Source organism: Cryptotermes secundus, unplaced genomic scaffold, assembly GCF_002891405.2.
Source record: "Cryptotermes secundus unplaced genomic scaffold, Csec_1.0 scaffold669, whole genome shotgun sequence".
Taxonomy (NCBI): domain Eukaryota; kingdom Metazoa; phylum Arthropoda; class Insecta; order Blattodea; family Kalotermitidae; genus Cryptotermes; species Cryptotermes secundus.
In genome coordinates, this window is record NW_019726235.1 from 153,767 (window position 1) to 171,202 (window position 17,436).

Consider the following 17,436-nt stretch of genomic DNA (forward strand, 5'->3'; position numbering starts at 1 on the left):
GTTATAGCAACATCGGTTTCTGCGACACCTTGTCTATTGCGTCAAATATTCAATGGTACGAACTAATTCCTCATAAAGCAACTGTTTTTATACCTTGCTTAGTACGACATGCACAAATGCATCAACCTCGTATGTAACGTCATTTTCATTCCTGAATTTCTCTGATATCGTGGGAAAGTTCGATGTGTCTGCCCACCCTCACTTTCTCTACTTGTTGACGTGACTGTCCTNTTGAAGAGAAAGTTAAAGTGATTCGTGAAATATTGTGTGTATTGTCAGTGAAAAGCGCTGTAATATGTCTTTGATATTACACATTTGGGCAATTCCACGTAAATGTTACGTTAGTCTGTACTTAACTACGTATTTCACTAAAAAATGCAACATTTTAACTCGGTTTTTGGTAGATTTTTACGTGACTAACATAAGGCTACTGTGGAAGTGCCCATTTCGGTTACAACGACATTCGTTTATAACGACACTATTTTTAGGTCCCTTTGATGACGTTATAACCAAGTTCTACTGTATATGTAGTTACAATTTATAAGTATTCAAGAAATCCAATTATCAATCCAAACTCCATGTATAATCACTAACCTGTGACAGTATTAATGGGTACATATAAGCTTAAAACTGTTGTAACAAGGTCTTTGGATAGTTCGTCATTGATAATGTATGAATGATAAGAATAATGCAATTGCAATGAGTGCTGTGTAATCTTTGTAATTTATTTCCATGGTAGGAAAATTATTCGTCAAGAGACTGGATCTTGACAGCCATTCAGAGGAGAGGAAGTTCAGCTGCCACATGTGCTCCAAATCCTTTAAGAAGGTAACGCTGTTCTTTCCAGCAGCCTACTTCTTTCTTACCCAAAAGCAGCTTCTGTGGTTCTGTGCTTACTTCATAAAGGAGATAATTTTGTCCGTTACTTTGTATGGTTGGAGGCTACAGTATTTTATCCTGAAGAACACATACAAATGAGAATTTAAAAATTTTGTGGTAGGTAGACTTACCTGGGACAGGGGGAAATTGTGTAACAGATTTGTGATTTATGCATGTAATTTTTTATTGTTGGGGTAATTGATGGAAGGAGATTATAAAGGACTAGACATCAAATTGGAATTATAAAACAGGAAGTGAATATTGAATTTTGCTAAGGAAGCTGTTTCAAAAGCAACCATTTGTATGAGTAAGGCCATTTGAGAATATGGTGCTGAGGAGAATATTTGGGCCTAAGGGGGAGGGACGTAACAGAAGAATAGAGAAAATTGCATATTGAGAAGCTTCATATCTTTGACTCTTTATCACATATTGTAGCAAAGGTAAATGAAGGAGTGTGTAGCATGCATGAGAGTGATAAATGCACTTAATTGTTTTAGTTGGAAAATCCAGTGGAAAGAGACTCCTTAGGAGACTTGCCTTTGTGAGTGCTTACACAGTTTTAGATAGGAAAACCCTGCTATGTTTGTGTATTTCATATTGCAATCATGATGCTTATACAGCAACTTCATGTCTTAACCTTCATATGAATGTGAGGACACAGGAAGCCACCCCGCTGTCCTACTGTCTAATTTGTTGTGATTAGTGTGACTGTTGTATGAACTTCTGAAGTGGGAGTTGTAGTCACACATTTCAAAGTGAGATCCTGAAATTTTGTATGGTTTGTTATGTAACTTCAAGTAAGATCAGTGTTTATACAGTTAGGAATTACAAGATGTCTTCATGACCTCTACATTTAATTTTTTCTTCCATATTAAGGACTAAATAAGCAATTGAAGCTGGGCATTAGGAGTTAGATCATTAAGATAGTTTCAGATTTTGTATGAAGAACTGTTTTGTTTCAGAAAGATTGTTCATATGGCAGTGGTGCGAAACTTGATGTTAAATAGTGCAATTATGACATCGTTGGATTTTGTGCTAGTGGAAATTGCTCACTAATTTGTATAATTGATTTATTACTTTGCATACTCAATAGGTTTGTCTCATCTTGTGTTTGGGAGTGCTTGGTTTCAGTCAGCTGGGACACTGGCTATCCTGAGTGAGGTATTCATGGTTTTCCAGGCAAATGCTGGGATAGTACCAAGATTAGGCCAAGATTGCTGCATCCAAATCCTATCCAGTGCATCAGCCATCCTACCATCTGATTCTGTGTGCTCTAGATGCTGACAGCATTGTAAAATAAACCACCGAAAAGACAAAGGAACTCTGGTCAACTCTGTATAAATTGTTTAATGTGAAGTAAGCTGCTAAATTGGTGCCAGAAGTTGTTACAAATTTGAAGTCATTCAGTGGTGTATTTACATAGTATGCAGAAACCTCAATCCTCTGAGGGTATCGTTGGGAGGGTGGGGCATTGAACTAGCTGTTAGCATTGGTGGGATTAAATGGTTTTTATTTTGTTTAATGTCAATTTGTTTTGCTGTGCCAAAGTCTTCTACAGTCTTAGCAACAGATGGTGGAACCTGTTTTCTCAGTAACAATTTAACTTAAGGTAACATATTTCCTCTTTACTGCAGTTTCTGACTGGAGGTGACTGAGTTGAGGAGTATCGACTTTATTGGATTTGGACTAATGCGGTTTTCTATGTTTGTATGTTTTATGAATTGTTCAGTCTCCATGAGAAGTGTATGTGTAATGAAACTTACAGCAGCAGTTTATTCAAACAGTGAGACACAGTAACTTCTGGAATGTGGTCTCATGTAATCTCACAGAATCCGATGAATTTTTGAGAGAAATTTACTGCCTGCAACTTCTGGACTGCAGATATGCTAAACAATCAAGAAGCAAACAGCAGTTGCTGCTCATTGTGTGCTTGTCATATGTTCATCGCTGAAGGTAGAGGCAGTACATTCCTCCAAAATGTTGGTGAATTTGTACTGGGCTACATGTTGTCACATGCCATAGTTAACCCCAAACCCAACATAAGACACAGTAGTTTTCTACCTGTCAGTGTGCTCATGCATTGGACTTGATGTAACAGAATAATTCATTGGCTCCAGTTTGTGTCGATGAAGAAGGAGTAATTTTTCAGTGCTGTGAAATGTAATGACATTCCAGGAGCAGCATCTGCAACAGCACCTAAAGACACATGAAAGCAAGCAGTGGGAGTGTGATGTGTGTTCCAAGCTGTTCACCACCAAGTACTTCCTCAAGAAACATAAGCGTCTTCACACTGGCGAGACGCCATATAGTTGTGACACTTGTGGTAAAACCTTTACATTCCAGCAGTCCTACCACAAGCATCTGTTATACCACAGTGATGACAAGCCACATGTATGCACGGAATGTGATCGAGCCTTTAAAGAACTCTCCACATTACACAATCATCAGCGCATTCATACAGGGGAAAAACCCTTTGCATGTGAGACATGTGGTGAGTAGTGCTATTCGTACTTGAAATTTCTGTGGAATAACATTACCTATATGCATGAATTGAATAATATTTTAAAGGATAAAATTAGGAGCCTTTCATGCTCACCATGTTGTAATTGTTTCATGCTGCAAATAGGCATGTTTGTGTAAGCATGAGTTCCACTCCAGTATTTGATAGTATTAACTTCAAAACTCATCACCATTATTTTCCATCTCTGCTTAGAATATGCCATTAGTAAGGCCAAAGTAAACCAGGTTGGACTGAAATTAAATGGGACATGTGAGCTTCTGCTCTATGCTGATGACGTTCATTCATTGAGGGAAGATATAAATACCATAGAGAGAAATGCAGAAGTTTTTAAATTTATTCATCCAGTAGAATTATGTAACGAGATCTCAGTGTAAATGTGAACTCCCTGTGGTACCTACAGTGTGCTGTGTATAGCATTTGTTTTGTACTCTGCATGTAACATTCCAAATCGTGTTAACTGGAATAGTTCACTAAGACTGTTCATTAAGTCCTGTGGGGTGTGATGTCACATAGTTTGGTAGCTGGCTACCATATTCTTGAGGAGCTTGCTGTCTCTGTCTTCAGGATGGAAGTTGGAGACACCAGGTTTATCCAGAATGTTGGTAACAACTACCAGACTACATAGCATCTCATCCCAGAAGGCTGTGGTCTTGGCATTCACTGCTGTTAGAACCTCAAATCTCATATGTGATAATTATGGCTCCTCCCTGAATGACTGTGGTTCAAATTCCAGCAGGGCAAATAATTTTTTCTTTACCGCATGTAGAGATGAACTGTGAGGTCCGCTCTATTTCCTGTCCACTTGAGTTATTTCTTTCTTTCCATAGGTATTCTTTCTCCGGAGATAAAGTTGAAACTGCTTATAATTCCATATTGAAGTTTAGAATGTGTTGCTTCTGTGGCCCTGTATTGCTTGATGGCATTGTGCATAGGGACATACAGGGAAATGTTTCCTCACTTCAGCATTCATACTTTTGTTTGCAATTGCTCATTGAAATGGGGGTCAGGGTTTGGATTGAAGAAACCAAATGTGTTAGGAGATTGTGTCTGAGTTGTAGACAGGCCATCTGAAAAGTAATTGTTTCAAATGAAGTACTCTCTGAGGCATCTGACTGCTGGTGAACTGCAAACTACTTCTTTTTCTTTACACTTAAAAATATTTGTGTAGGCAGAATAGTGTTGTTTCTGGTGTTTTGTTTGCTTCTCATAATTTTACTTTCCATGATTTTGTGACACCAGTGTTCAGGAGAACTGACATGCTATCCACAAGACTGGCTGCTCTGACAGATTTATCATCATTTTTCTTGGTTTCTTCAGGAATATCTCAGATAGTGCCTAAAATATTTATTTATGTGTGATTTAACAACATTTGAACAGCCCAAATTGTATGATGCCAGACAGTAGTGTGATTAGTGAATAATGAATTGGGAGTGGCCTTGTGTTTTCCTGGAAGGGCTGAGAAAACCATGAACATTTCAGGAAGGATTGCTAGTCCCCAAGTCAGGTAGCATCTCAAAACTGGCGTATCTGCTGCCTATTCTGGTTCCTAAAAGTGAACATATCAGCAGCGTCATCATCACCAGCACCTCTTTACATCACAATCGCAAGTCATGCCATGAATGGAAATCAAAGAATTGTATGTGATGATGAGAGAAAAGTGGGACGTGGAGATTACATACTGTCACATGTAGGGTGGTAGGTGTGACAAAATGACAGGTCAGAGCACAGATAATTGGATTTATTAGCACTTTGGTTACACACACTCTGAATCACACTTGAATACATGCAGTACAGCACTATCACTAATATACACAGTTACACACACACTAGGATTTTCTTCTTCCAGTAGTCATCTCTTAGCAACAGATCTCAATACAGAAATTGTCACTTCAAATCACTATTAAGTCTTCTTGTCTTCAGTCACTCTGTACTCCCCTGTCCTAATCTATACTCAATCTTCACAATTCATGCTCCATTCTCACCCTTGTACTCTCAACTGTTGAACCCTCATGGACATTCCACGGACTTAACCTTAAACTGCTATACATTATATACGCACCACATGGACAACACAGAAAACAAGTGATGTGATACCTAATACTGTTGCAGTGTGACATCATTGCGCCTGTGCAGAAGTCTGTTTACCGAGCCGTTGCATAGAAGCGGGTTTTATAACCCGTTGTTCCATTGTTGTGCGCATGCATCACAGAGTGCCTATCAGTCTGCTACCTAACATTGCTCTGGCCATCCATGTTACAATATATTTGTGGGAAATGGCTTTCAGCACTGATTGTGCTTAGCTAAATTAAAGTTGTGAAGAACAGGTCTGTTGACTGTTTAAACTCAATTGAGTTAGTGTACAGAGAAGGGAATTGAGTCCCTTTTAGATAATAAGTTCAGTAAACTAGACCCAGGGAGCAGGCAGTGTGGAAACATGAACGGAGGCTAGTGGAGAGCATGGCTCATAATTCGCATCACACGTCTGTGGCAATAGATTTTCATCCAGTTATACTCTTGGTTATGTAGCTCATTCTTTTCTTACTTTAGATGTTAGCACAGAGCAGTCTTGCAAAATGAGTGCCTGTGCTTATTGTCAGAGTATAGAAGGGAATTTCATTTGAGTCCATGGTACAAGGAGATGTCACTATATACCTCATACCCTGGGCAGTGGGTTCACTGCATAGAATCACTCATTTGAATGAATTCACGTGTGATTCCCTGTAGACAGGTTGGGTGTCAGATCTCTTAGACATTCAGTGACTTGAGTCATTAGATTATTGATGACTATTGAGGATGATGGCGCTGACAGCTTGCCACTTTCTGACTGCTCTTGTATTCCCTGTTCAGGCCCCTTTGGCCTATGTTAATGACCCTAAAGCGCTCATTTCTGGCAATGTTCATGTTAACAGACTGGATAGGCACATAGAGGGGCACATAGGAAAGTATGCTGGAGTGAGATTGTGACAGTTCAAGGGAGGTCTTAATGGCTGCAGTAGGGTTTATAGCTAGATGACTTGGATCAAATTATTCACCCACTAGGCAGCTCTGCAGTGAATTGGTACTGGACACATGCACTCAGCAAGCAGCAATATGAGACTCATATTTTGAATTCAGGTGGTGTTAAGCCTGTAGACACCAACCATCTGCATCATGACAGCTTTCATGTTAAACACTTTGTGTTGGTTCAGAAATCTTAATTCTTTTCTAATTTGAAAGTTTCTCAGGCCTTGTTAAAGAACCATGGTTAGTTAGCAGCATGTGAGTGGAAATGTTTTTAGGCATTGCTGACCGTATGTTAACAGTGCAGATTTCCTGCAGCCCAAGCAGCTGCAGAAGATTGCTTAGTCATTGTAATGATCTGCCATAATCATTCAGTCAGTAGGTAATTTTTTGTGTTCTGGTTCATCATTTAATGATGCCGTCAGTAACTTAGACCATATAGCATTGTGAAATTTGATTGCAGGCAATAATGAATTGGAAAGTATGTAGAAGGAAGTGGCCATGCCTAATTTAAGTCTCAGTTCTAACCAGTGCCTGAAGGGACTAAATAAAACAACAAAAATCATAAGGGTAGTGTGTCCTGTCTAAGATTCAAAACAGGAACGTTCCAAATACAAGTTAGAATCATTTGTGCTTGAGCCAACTTGCTCAGTTCAGTCAGCCTAATTAACAGATGTGAAGCACAGACAGAATGTAAACTCCTGTGTCCTTAGGACACCAGTGCCTGTTCTCAGTAGGTCCCATCATTTCTGTGGAAGGATTGACCTCACACAGCCTTTCACAGTTGTTTCTGTATAGGAGAACCAATATGCTAGAACATTCATCATGTGTCTCAGTGTTTTGTCTGTTTAATAATCTAATATCATTGTTCTAATACATTCTGCCATTAGACAGCTTGGTTCTGCAGTTTACCAAGTTTTTAAGAGTAGGTTGTACCAAAACAGACCCAGCCTGCTGGACACCACTGAATAACATATTAAGATTACAGGAAGTTCTGTGAAGAACTGATTGCCTGCTTTCCTTTAATACAACACAGATGGCATGATCTCATAAGCCTCCTTTTATTTTTTAAAAGTAGGAAAGTATGCTAAAGAAAATGGCTGTTTTGAAAAACTACCCCACTGCCATCTGTGAGCTGATTGTCTAGAAAATGTGGGAGCCTTGACATCTCACAACGCTATGGACCTCCAGAACCTGTTACTTGGATAGCTTTACTTTTTTACAGTATTTAATGAATATAAAAAATAAGAAAACCAATGTGGCAGGAGCAGTTTATCACAGAATCAGCAGTGTAGGCCCGTGAGATGACAAAACCTAACCGCAGTTGTCACACTCTGTGAAATATTGTTGAACATGTAGAACTGCGTTGAAAGACATTAGGCCTGCCAGTGAGCCATGGCATTGCATACAGTGAATTGCACAGCTTGTGTTGTTCTCACCAGTTATTATCTGATGCCCAGAGGCCATTGCTATAGCCATGCCACCGGCTGGCAGCACTGTGTAGGTCAGATCTCAGCACTCACAAAACTGCAGGTGCTTTGTTTTTAGATGCTGCGAGTCTCTGTTGTTTTGCTGGACTGAGAAACTAAGTATACAATTTCAGGAAACAATGAGAAACACTATGGATTTATTTTAATGTCGTGGGAAGCAATGAGAATGTGAATAATACGTTCTTGTGTTTGTTCTGCCCTTTAAATTCATTGTAGATTTAAATCCTTCCTCATTTACTTGTTTGTTGCTGCTTTTCATAAGTATTTTAGTCCTGCACATTCTGAAATATGAATTTACGTTTTATATTTTAATTTTTTGAACGCAGTTTTGTTTTTAATGATACATAAGTACTTAGCTCTCCTTGAAGCTTGTTTGTAGACTCCAGGGGCCAGTCATCCTGGAATTTACAAACCAGCCCAAGAGTGACACCCTGCAGTCCTCATAACTTTTGCAAGCTTGTCTGTTGTCCTGTATTTTAAATGTTAACAAATTATTAAAAGTTTCTAATATGCACTTGTTAGGAAAGTCACTCATTTTTAGTAAGGGTGTCAGAATTTTCCTCAGTTTATCCAGTTGAGTACTGAAAGAGTACTTTTCAGTCTGTAACAATTGCTCTCTCATCTTGTTGAAGTTGCTTTCCCAAATAATTGTTATAACATAAAATTTTACACAAATTATGTTTTCTGTGTATCTTTAAAGTGTTCTAGAAATATTAGTTCGGAAAATGGGCACCCTAGTGTAAACTAATTGTGTATTTGTCAGTTGGTAACAGTGAGCCATTTTACTAAGAAAAATATATTGGCATGGGTTCAACCATATCTTGTAAAAAATGTAGTGATTTTACACAGTGAACACTGTAAATTTAGAATTTAGCTCCAATGCATGTTTGTTTTCAGATGCAACTGCAGCCATATTAGTATCTTAACAAATAATGTTTGATGTTGTGAAGTAAAAGAAGTGGCGCATATATAAACCAGTAATCTATCATGTGTTGTTAATCCACTAACAAAAGATACTCATCAGATGGTAAGTTTTTCACATACACAGCAGGAGCATAAAATGGGCTTCATGCTTGTTTATTATTTCCATTATATCTGTTTGTATGTTTCCTGTAGAAAGTGTATACAAGTTCAGGGGAGAGTTCTCCATAAAGATCTTGTTCTATATTTATTTAATTTTGTGTATTGTGGCCCATGTTAAGGGCATCCAGATGTAGAATGTTGCTGCAAATATATTGATTGAACAGTCACATACAGGCAAGAGAGGGTGGTCCTCCAACTTAGGGGTTGGCCATGGGGCTAACAACTCCTGACCTTAAAAAAAAACAGTTTGTTACAGAATGTTACACAGGGCCTTGGACTTATTCTTTGGAATGATGTGAGCAAAGGAAAGTGGACATGATATATGGCACATGGAATGTAAGGAGTCTGTATGGGGCAAGTTCACTGAAAACAGATGCAGTAGAAACAGCGAATTATAAGTTAGTAGGAGTACAGGTGGTCAGATGAGACGGGGTGGCTCTGAACCAGCAGATGACTATACACTTAACTTTGTTCATTCTGGCCCGTCACACTAGTAAACTATTATAAAATAATTGATAACAACATCCAGTTTGATTGAATTTGTAGATATTTATTGCCTTTACATGTAGCAATCAACTGTGACCATCATCAGAAGGCATATGGTCAGCATATTTAGGAACTACTGTTACAAAGCTTCAGAAGACAGCCAAGGGGGAAACAACTTAGACATCACAACAACACAGAATCTTAATGAGCTATGAAAAAGGCATCATTGCATGGACCTCTGAGGATGGAAAACAATACCCCAACTTTCCATTTCAACATAAGAGTCACAAGGACACAAATTATATCGGTTCAAGATCTTAAATATTAGACATTAATAAGATTTTTATTCTAAATAATTTAAAGTAATTTTTTATATAGTAGCTTCTGTATATGTATTACGAACTTTTAAAATTAGTTCCTAAACATGTTGATCTTATACCTTCTGAAGATGGTCACAGCTGACCAAAACATGTAAAGGCAATAAATATGTACAAATTGAATCACACTGGATGGTGTTATCAATTGTTTTATAATAGGTGACTATACATTTTTCTGTGGAAATAGGAATGAGAATTATGAACTAGAGACAGGTTTTTTTTTTTTGTAAGAGAAAAGTATTGACAATTAAAAGGGTAGAGTTTGTTAGTTTGGTTACCACTACATCTTTGCCCAGAACAGTCCCCAAACTGGTTTCATTTCAGCAAACCCCAGACACTGATTATGTACAAAGATTTGTTTTAACACATGTTAATATAAGGCAGTGAGAACAGTTTACGTGTTATGGTTTCAGGGAAGTGTTTCCGACAGAGAGTGTCATATCTGGTTCATCGAAGGATCCATACAGGTGCCATGCCTTATCAGTGCACAGCATGTGGCAAAAGCTTCCGATATAAGGTACAGAAAAGGACTGAAATCACTAGTGTAGGAGGGTTTTTGAGTGTGTGGGTGTAGCTTAAGTGTTTTGACTTCTTATGTGGTTATATCTAATTCTGACTCAGCTCCCATACCACCTAACACATTAGATGTGCTGTCATGTTTTATATTACAAGAACTACAACTACCTTGCCATCAAAGGTTTCTTCTTTCTTTTTGGTGGGTTATTTTACAATAGCTGTACTATGTAATGCTGAATCATAAGACAGTAGATAAAGGATGTGTTGAAAAGGGTATGGAGCTAGAACGTGGTCAGCAAAATGGAAACACAAACCTAAATTATGAGCTACAGAAATGGATTATCTAAGGTGTTTGGCAAGAATATCATGAATTAATAGAGTTAGAAATGAAACAATTAGAACATAAATGGGAATGAAGAAAGACATATTACAGAAAATAGAAGAACAGCAATTAAGATGGTATGGAACACGTCATGCAATTGGAAGACTGCAGAATTGCTAGAGAGGTTGCAAGAATGGAACCCACAGGGGGAAGAGAATGTGGGGCAGACCAGTCAGCATGTGGAAGGATGGTATTAGGGACAGCACGCAAAGAAGAAACCTCGTGAATGAAGAATGTTAAATTCGAGAGCTCTGGAGTAAAAAAAAAATGATATCTTAGATTTGAGGAAAACTGTGTTCACAGAAAAATTCCTTTAATAATAATGCAAAACTTTAGCCCACTTTGGTTATATTAAAAAATAGAAGTATGCTTATGAGATCCCCTTGCTGTCTGCCTCTCTGTATGTGTATCCCACCCCCATCAACTTTTGAATGCCTGAACCAGTCTTCATGAAACATGTATTTCATGGCACCTGAGCCCATGCCAGCGGTGTACTTCATAAATTCCTCCCATCAGGAATGCCAGCATAACAGCTTATGAAATTGCTGAGGTGAAACCTTAACATTACTTGAAACTTGGTTTGCATATCATGCCACATGAAGCCATCTGAAGGCATACTTCATAAGTCCCTCCCATCAGTAATACAAACGTCATGTCCTCTTAACCTTTAATGACCGAAGTGCCGCGAGCGGGCCAGTGATAAGTATGGTTGTCGTGGCCAAAGCACCTCGATTTGGGCAGTCAGGCATTTAAACGTGCACCAAATAAAGTCTGGCTAGCTCAAGCTACCACCATTTCAAAGTTGGACTTTAAAGGTTAAATAATTGCAGTAGTAACTGCAGTATTACTTGAACTGATGTAGTACTTCACAAATCCTCCCCAGCAGTATTACCAACAGTACAGCCTCCCAAATCACTGAGCCATAACCTTAATACTGCTTGAACGCCTGTACCAATCTTCATGAAACTTGGTATGCATATCACATCACATGTATCCGTCTCATCAGCATTCTTCATAGATATCCCCCATCAGTAATACTAATATTACAGCCTATCAAATTGTTGAGGTAATTACCTAAATATTATTTTAATGCCTGCACTGATTGCTATCAATGTTGGTATGTATGTCATGCTTTCTGAGGCCATCTCAGCAGTAATGCCAATACCGCAGCCTCTCTCACAAAGCTTTTCCTGTCTTATTGCCATCCTCGCCTTCCTGTGATGCACCCCATTCTCACTGACAAGGCTCTGGCAACAACTTTATCACTTTAAATTACTCTAGTGCATTCAGGTTCTGTAAAAATCATCTGCTTATATTATTGTTTTATTGACTTACTTATACGGGCCATAAAGTTTTACTCTCGCGTGTTGTATCAAAATGAAAGACTGTTCAGTATATTTGAAAGGAGGATCCTGAGATATATCTTTGGACCAGTGGAAGAAAATGGAATATGAAGGAAGAGGTATAACCATGAGCTATACAAACTATTTAATGAACCAGACATTATTGGATTTATAAAGGTGAAAAGGTTTGAATGGACTGGACACATAATATGTGCCAGCAAGAATAGAATGATTAAGAAAATACTTAATACTAAACCAAAAGGAAATAGGAAAGTGGGAAGACCAAGATTGAGATGGGAAGAATGTGTGTGTGGCAGGACATAAGAATTTTGGGTGTAAAGAAGTGGAGGAATGTAGCATCGAATGGAGAAGAATGGCGAGCAATCCTGAGGAAGGCCAGGGCTCACAAAGGGCTGTCGTGCCAATGGTGATGATGATGTATCAAATTCTCAATTTGTAGTGAAAGGGAAGTAGGCGATCAGTTCTTCCCAGAAATTCTCGTATATTAATTACTGACTGGTGCCTTGGTGCAGAGAATTCTCTGAGCATTTAGTGAGTTCCACACTGTTCAAGAAATGAAGTTATGATCTTCTGGCATTTGATGCTTAGTTTCATAGCTAGGAACCAAGGATTCAAGAAATTACTTGTTATGGCACCCAGAGGTTTGTCACTGTCATTACAAAAGCACATCGTTGGAACATATGCTAAGGTCTGTGAATTCATCTCACATTCCCACAGTTTTCTTATTAAAACTCCCCTGCAAAGCAATCTCTTTGACTGATAATTTAACCACAGGTTTGTATGGTCTGTTTTGGTGAAATTTTCCAACCATATGTCTTTCGTTGAGATTTTCTGACAACGGTTGTTTAGATTCTTTCAAGCACTCCAAAAAAAATAATGTATAATGATTTATGGTGTGAGTTTTCTGTAGAATTTTAATTGCTTTTTAAAATTGCATGACTTTCAAAATCTTAACTATGCTGGAATAAGGTTTTCATGAATTAACCATCTTGGCCCAAAAGTTCTATGAATGAAAAGGCATTGCTTACACGCTCATTCTGATCTCCTGATGAATACCTGTTATCTAAAGTTATCTTTTTAAAGGTTTATGAGATCTGACAATAAAGTTCACGAACTCGCCACCTGTGCTTGCCATGGCAGCAGTGGACAGAAACCTCAATATGGTTTGATGACATTGGCGTATCAGCATTTCACAGCTGTGTTGTTGTTGTTGTTGTTGTTGTTGATCTATGGCAGTCTCTTTCTGAATGGTGTCTATTGTCTGAGTGTGTTTTGGTGTGCCGTCACAATAATGTCAGAGTTTGAATTTGAGCAATGAAGGAACATTAAATTTCCTGCTAAACTTGGCAAGAGTGGAAGCGAAATCAGAGAGATTAGTGCAAGTTTACAGGGATACTGCTATGAAGAAAGCAGCAGTTTACAAGTGGGTGACATATTATTCTGAGGGAAGAAAAAGAGTCACTGATGAAGAGAAGTCAGGACGGCCAGCAATGAGCAGAACTGAAAAAAACATTGCAAAAGTTCGTCAAATTGTGCGTGGAGATAGTCACGTCACTGTTGGGAGCATAGCAGAACAAGTGAACGTCTACAGAGAAACATGAAAATCTTAACTGAAGATCTTGGCATGAGGGAGGTGGGTGCAAAAATAGTCCCAAAGGAGCTCTCTGAAGAACACACTCTGTGAAGGAATTTTTAGCTAGTAAAGAAATAACTGTGCTGGAATACCCTCCCCGCTTACCAGATATAGCCCCCCATGAATCTATTCTTTTCCCAGAGATAAAGGAAATATTGAAAGGAAGGCATTTTGGTGACAACAGGAGTAATATGACAACAGCTCTGAAGGCCATTCCACAAAACCAGTTCCAAAATTGTTTCAAAGGGTGGACTAGGTTCTGGCATCGGTGCATAGCTTCCAAAGGGCAGTACTTTGAAGGTGACCACAGTGATATTCAGCAATGAGGTATATAGCACTTTTACTGCAATGAGTTCGCGAACTTTATTGTCAGACCACCCATGTAAGTTGCATAAGTGGACAGTATTGATTGTATATACTATGTACACGTACAAATCTAAAACAGTTGAATACCATATGCAGACATCTGTGTATTCTTTATGTGATAACTTCACTTGTACTGTATATGAAAGTTTTGTGTTTTTATGACTTATTCCACATTCTGCAGTCATTTTTTACTAACTTTGGATCCGTGGAATGTAATACATGTATATAGTGGCTTGTCTACTTAAAGCTAGAATTGTGAAACCAGCAGGGACAGCCGTTGCTAGTGAACAGCTTTGCAGACACTCCTGTTGCTAGGCAGTGGCCCAGTAGCTGCCACATGATGGCTGCAACTACACAGACACAACAATAGAAGAACTGGTAGTCTGTAGTTACTCATCATGTGACAGTGTGTAATAGTAAGAAATATATGATAGAAAATCAGTATGGACGCGTAATTTTCTGTACTGTATGGACCCATAGGTGAGTCAGCGGACACACAAATGTCTGTCACAACCTCCAGGCACAATTGTAAGGCAGTCAGGTGACCTGGTGCAAAAGTTGCTGCAGGGAGTCCAACAGAGAGCAGCACCAGCCAGCTCACAGGTACAGTAAGGCCTCAAATTCAAGATTTAACCTGATGATTGAGGTTACATATTTTGGGGACGATAGATGATTTCTGAACATCAGAGTAAACTGAACTACTTTGAGGCAAATCTGTCTGAATGCAATTGCTACTTGGACTATCCTGTGATTAACAACATGCACTTCTGTGTTGTGTTCAGGAAGTGCCTGGTTTGAATCTTGGCCAGGACATCAACTGTCATGACTGAGATTTGTCATTATTTTCCTCATATTCTCCAAGCAAATTCCAAGATAGAACCTTAAAGTGAGCCATTACCACTTCCTTCCACATCCTTCCCTATTCATTATTCACCAATTATTTGACGCTATATAGTTTGAGGTACTTGCAACATCATTAAATAAACCATAAATAAAAAAAATTAATAAACCTAGTTCTCTGTTATGTGAAGCCAGTGTGTTATGTAAACTCTGCAGTGGTTTTTGCATGTTTGTTAGTGTAAAAACCATTTTATTGTGTATGACTATCATTTTTTCCAGATGCCTGCTACTCATATGAGTCTCAGCAGTGGTGACAGTGGTGAAACTGTTGAAATGAAGCAGCGACTAACAGCCCAGAAAATATCAGGTGACTCACATCACTTCCCAGTTCCGCAGCAGGAGAATCAGCACCAACAGTTTAACAACAGTCAGTTCACAATAATTGTTGGCAGTGAAGTTTCATCAGTGTTCCCACCAGGTCAGATACTGCTGGCATCAAATGATGTATATGATGCACCATCCTTGAATACACATGTGATGTGTTCTGTCTCCGGTGAAAACTCAGAAATGGAACAAAAAAGTGATACACAGAAGATGAGGGAAGGAATTGAAGTATTGAACAACAAAATAAACATACAGAGCTCCAAAAAACCAGCAGTTGTAGAAGTTACTATGGCAACAGCAGACTTAAAGGACAAGCAAGAAATCCAAGAAGGTGCATATATGGTACAGGATGATGGTATTAATTTGAATGTTGGTAATATGAGAAATACAACAGATTGCAATGTAAAAGTGAGTTCACTGAATGCTGAAAGTTCACAAGAAGAACTCTCTTTTAAAAAGACCAGTAACAAGAATAATATGTTGAGCACTGGAAAGAAATTGGCTCAGGATTCAGTATTTCTGGAAGCCAGTGAGTTCCATATTTCAGCAAAGGATGAACTTGAAATTTCCACTTGCAGTTCAGCTAACTTTTGGAAGTCTTCTGACAAAATATATAAGGAAATTGAAAATTCAGACTTAGCTGTAGAAACAACTGACTTCTTTACTATGGTAACATCACCATCTGTGAAAAGATTACCATCGCCTTCTGAAAAGTTGAAGCACCTGACACTGTCTTCCCCTGTTGATACATTGCTTGGTTATGAAGATGATGTCATGTATCATTATCTCCTCAGCTCTTCTGATATGGTAGTGCAAACAAACCAAGAGAAAAGAACTGACAGCAGTTCGAGTGAGTCTTCTGCAAGCAGTACCAAAACAACTCAATGTGAAGAACATGGCACCAGACCTCTCCAAACTATCAATGAGGAGAGCCTGAAGCACCTTCTGTATGGTACTGCAAGTTCCTGATGACAGGTGTACAGTTGTACCCCACTTCTGTTCCTGGCCTCTCACATTAAGGGGGTGACTGAGAACAAGGAGCTGGCAAAAATATTTGCAGTGAGAGGGAGAAAGTAACAGGAGAGTTGAGAAATTTCATAATGAGGAGCTTCATGATCTATACTTCTTGCCACATATTATAACAATGATGAACGCAAAGAGGTTGGGGTGGGCAGGCCATATAGAGAGGTTTCTGTAGGAGAACCTGAAGGAAGGAGACCTGTAGGAAGATTTAGTAGTAGTTAAACAGAACTTAAAGAAATAGGACGGCAGTGTGTAGACTGCCTCATGATAGGGACCAGTGGCATGCTGTTGTGAACATGTTAATGAAACTTCAGTCTCCATCAAATGCTGGGAATTTCTTGAGTAGCCAATCAACTGTTAACTTCTCAAGAAGGACCCAGCTGCAAGAAAGTGAGTGAGTTAGTCAATTAATTGTGTTCCTGGAAAACATGGCAAAACATGGAAAGGTGCAAATCAAAGACATTTTTTTCCATAGAGTCATTGTTCATGATGGCAACTGTGTTCCTTAGGGGACACATTCTATCATCAATTTAATGAGAACATGTAGAACTGTAGAATTCAGAGAACTGCTCATTCTGACTGGTATTCCAATATACAAAAAGTTTAAAATACATATATTCAAATTAAACAACAGTACCATGTATACAGTTAGAATGTACAGTTACCTATAAATCTAACAAATGTATGACATGCTTCAGCACAGTAGTGCCATCTTCATTCCCCAGATACTCATCTGTAGATAAAGCAGAGAAATTGCTTTAAAAAATTTGTAGTTTGCCCTGTGGATACACTCAGGCAAAGTCAGACATCACTTCTTACAAATTGTTATTATCACAAGCATAAAATGCAGTAGATTCTAAAGGGTTCTAACCATGGTGTATAACACTCAGAATTACTGGATTTTCAGACTTTGTCCATTGTCCGATATTCTAGAAGTTAGAAAACACAATATTTCAGAAACTATATGTATTTCTGTCGTCAGGTGCAAGGGGGGAGACACCTACTCTGTTGGGTCCCTGGACAACCCCTGTGAGGTTAGCTGCTTCTAAGGCACCTGAGGCTGGAAACAGATCCAATTTCCAAAACGTTGCA

The 17,436-nt window shown here is 38.7% G+C and overlaps 1 protein-coding gene across 2 annotated transcripts in view; it reads left to right on the plus strand.

Moving 5' to 3' along the window:
- The window catches only part of LOC111864068, a 34,004-nt gene extending 17,360 nt beyond the window's left edge, over nt 1–16,644 (plus strand). For both annotated transcript variants that reach the window (XM_023851053.2, XM_023851054.2), the window contains exons 3-7: nt 740–828; nt 3,055–3,370; nt 10,250–10,353; nt 14,578–14,700; nt 15,217–16,644. In XM_023851053.2, coding sequence (XP_023706821.1) covers nt 740–828; nt 3,055–3,370; nt 10,250–10,353; nt 14,578–14,700; nt 15,217–16,290 — 1,706 coding nt within the window. In that variant the 3' untranslated portion in view covers nt 16,291–16,644. The remainder of the gene's footprint in view (nt 1–739; nt 829–3,054; nt 3,371–10,249; nt 10,354–14,577; nt 14,701–15,216) is intronic.
- Nucleotides 16,645–17,436: the final 792 nt, after the last annotated feature.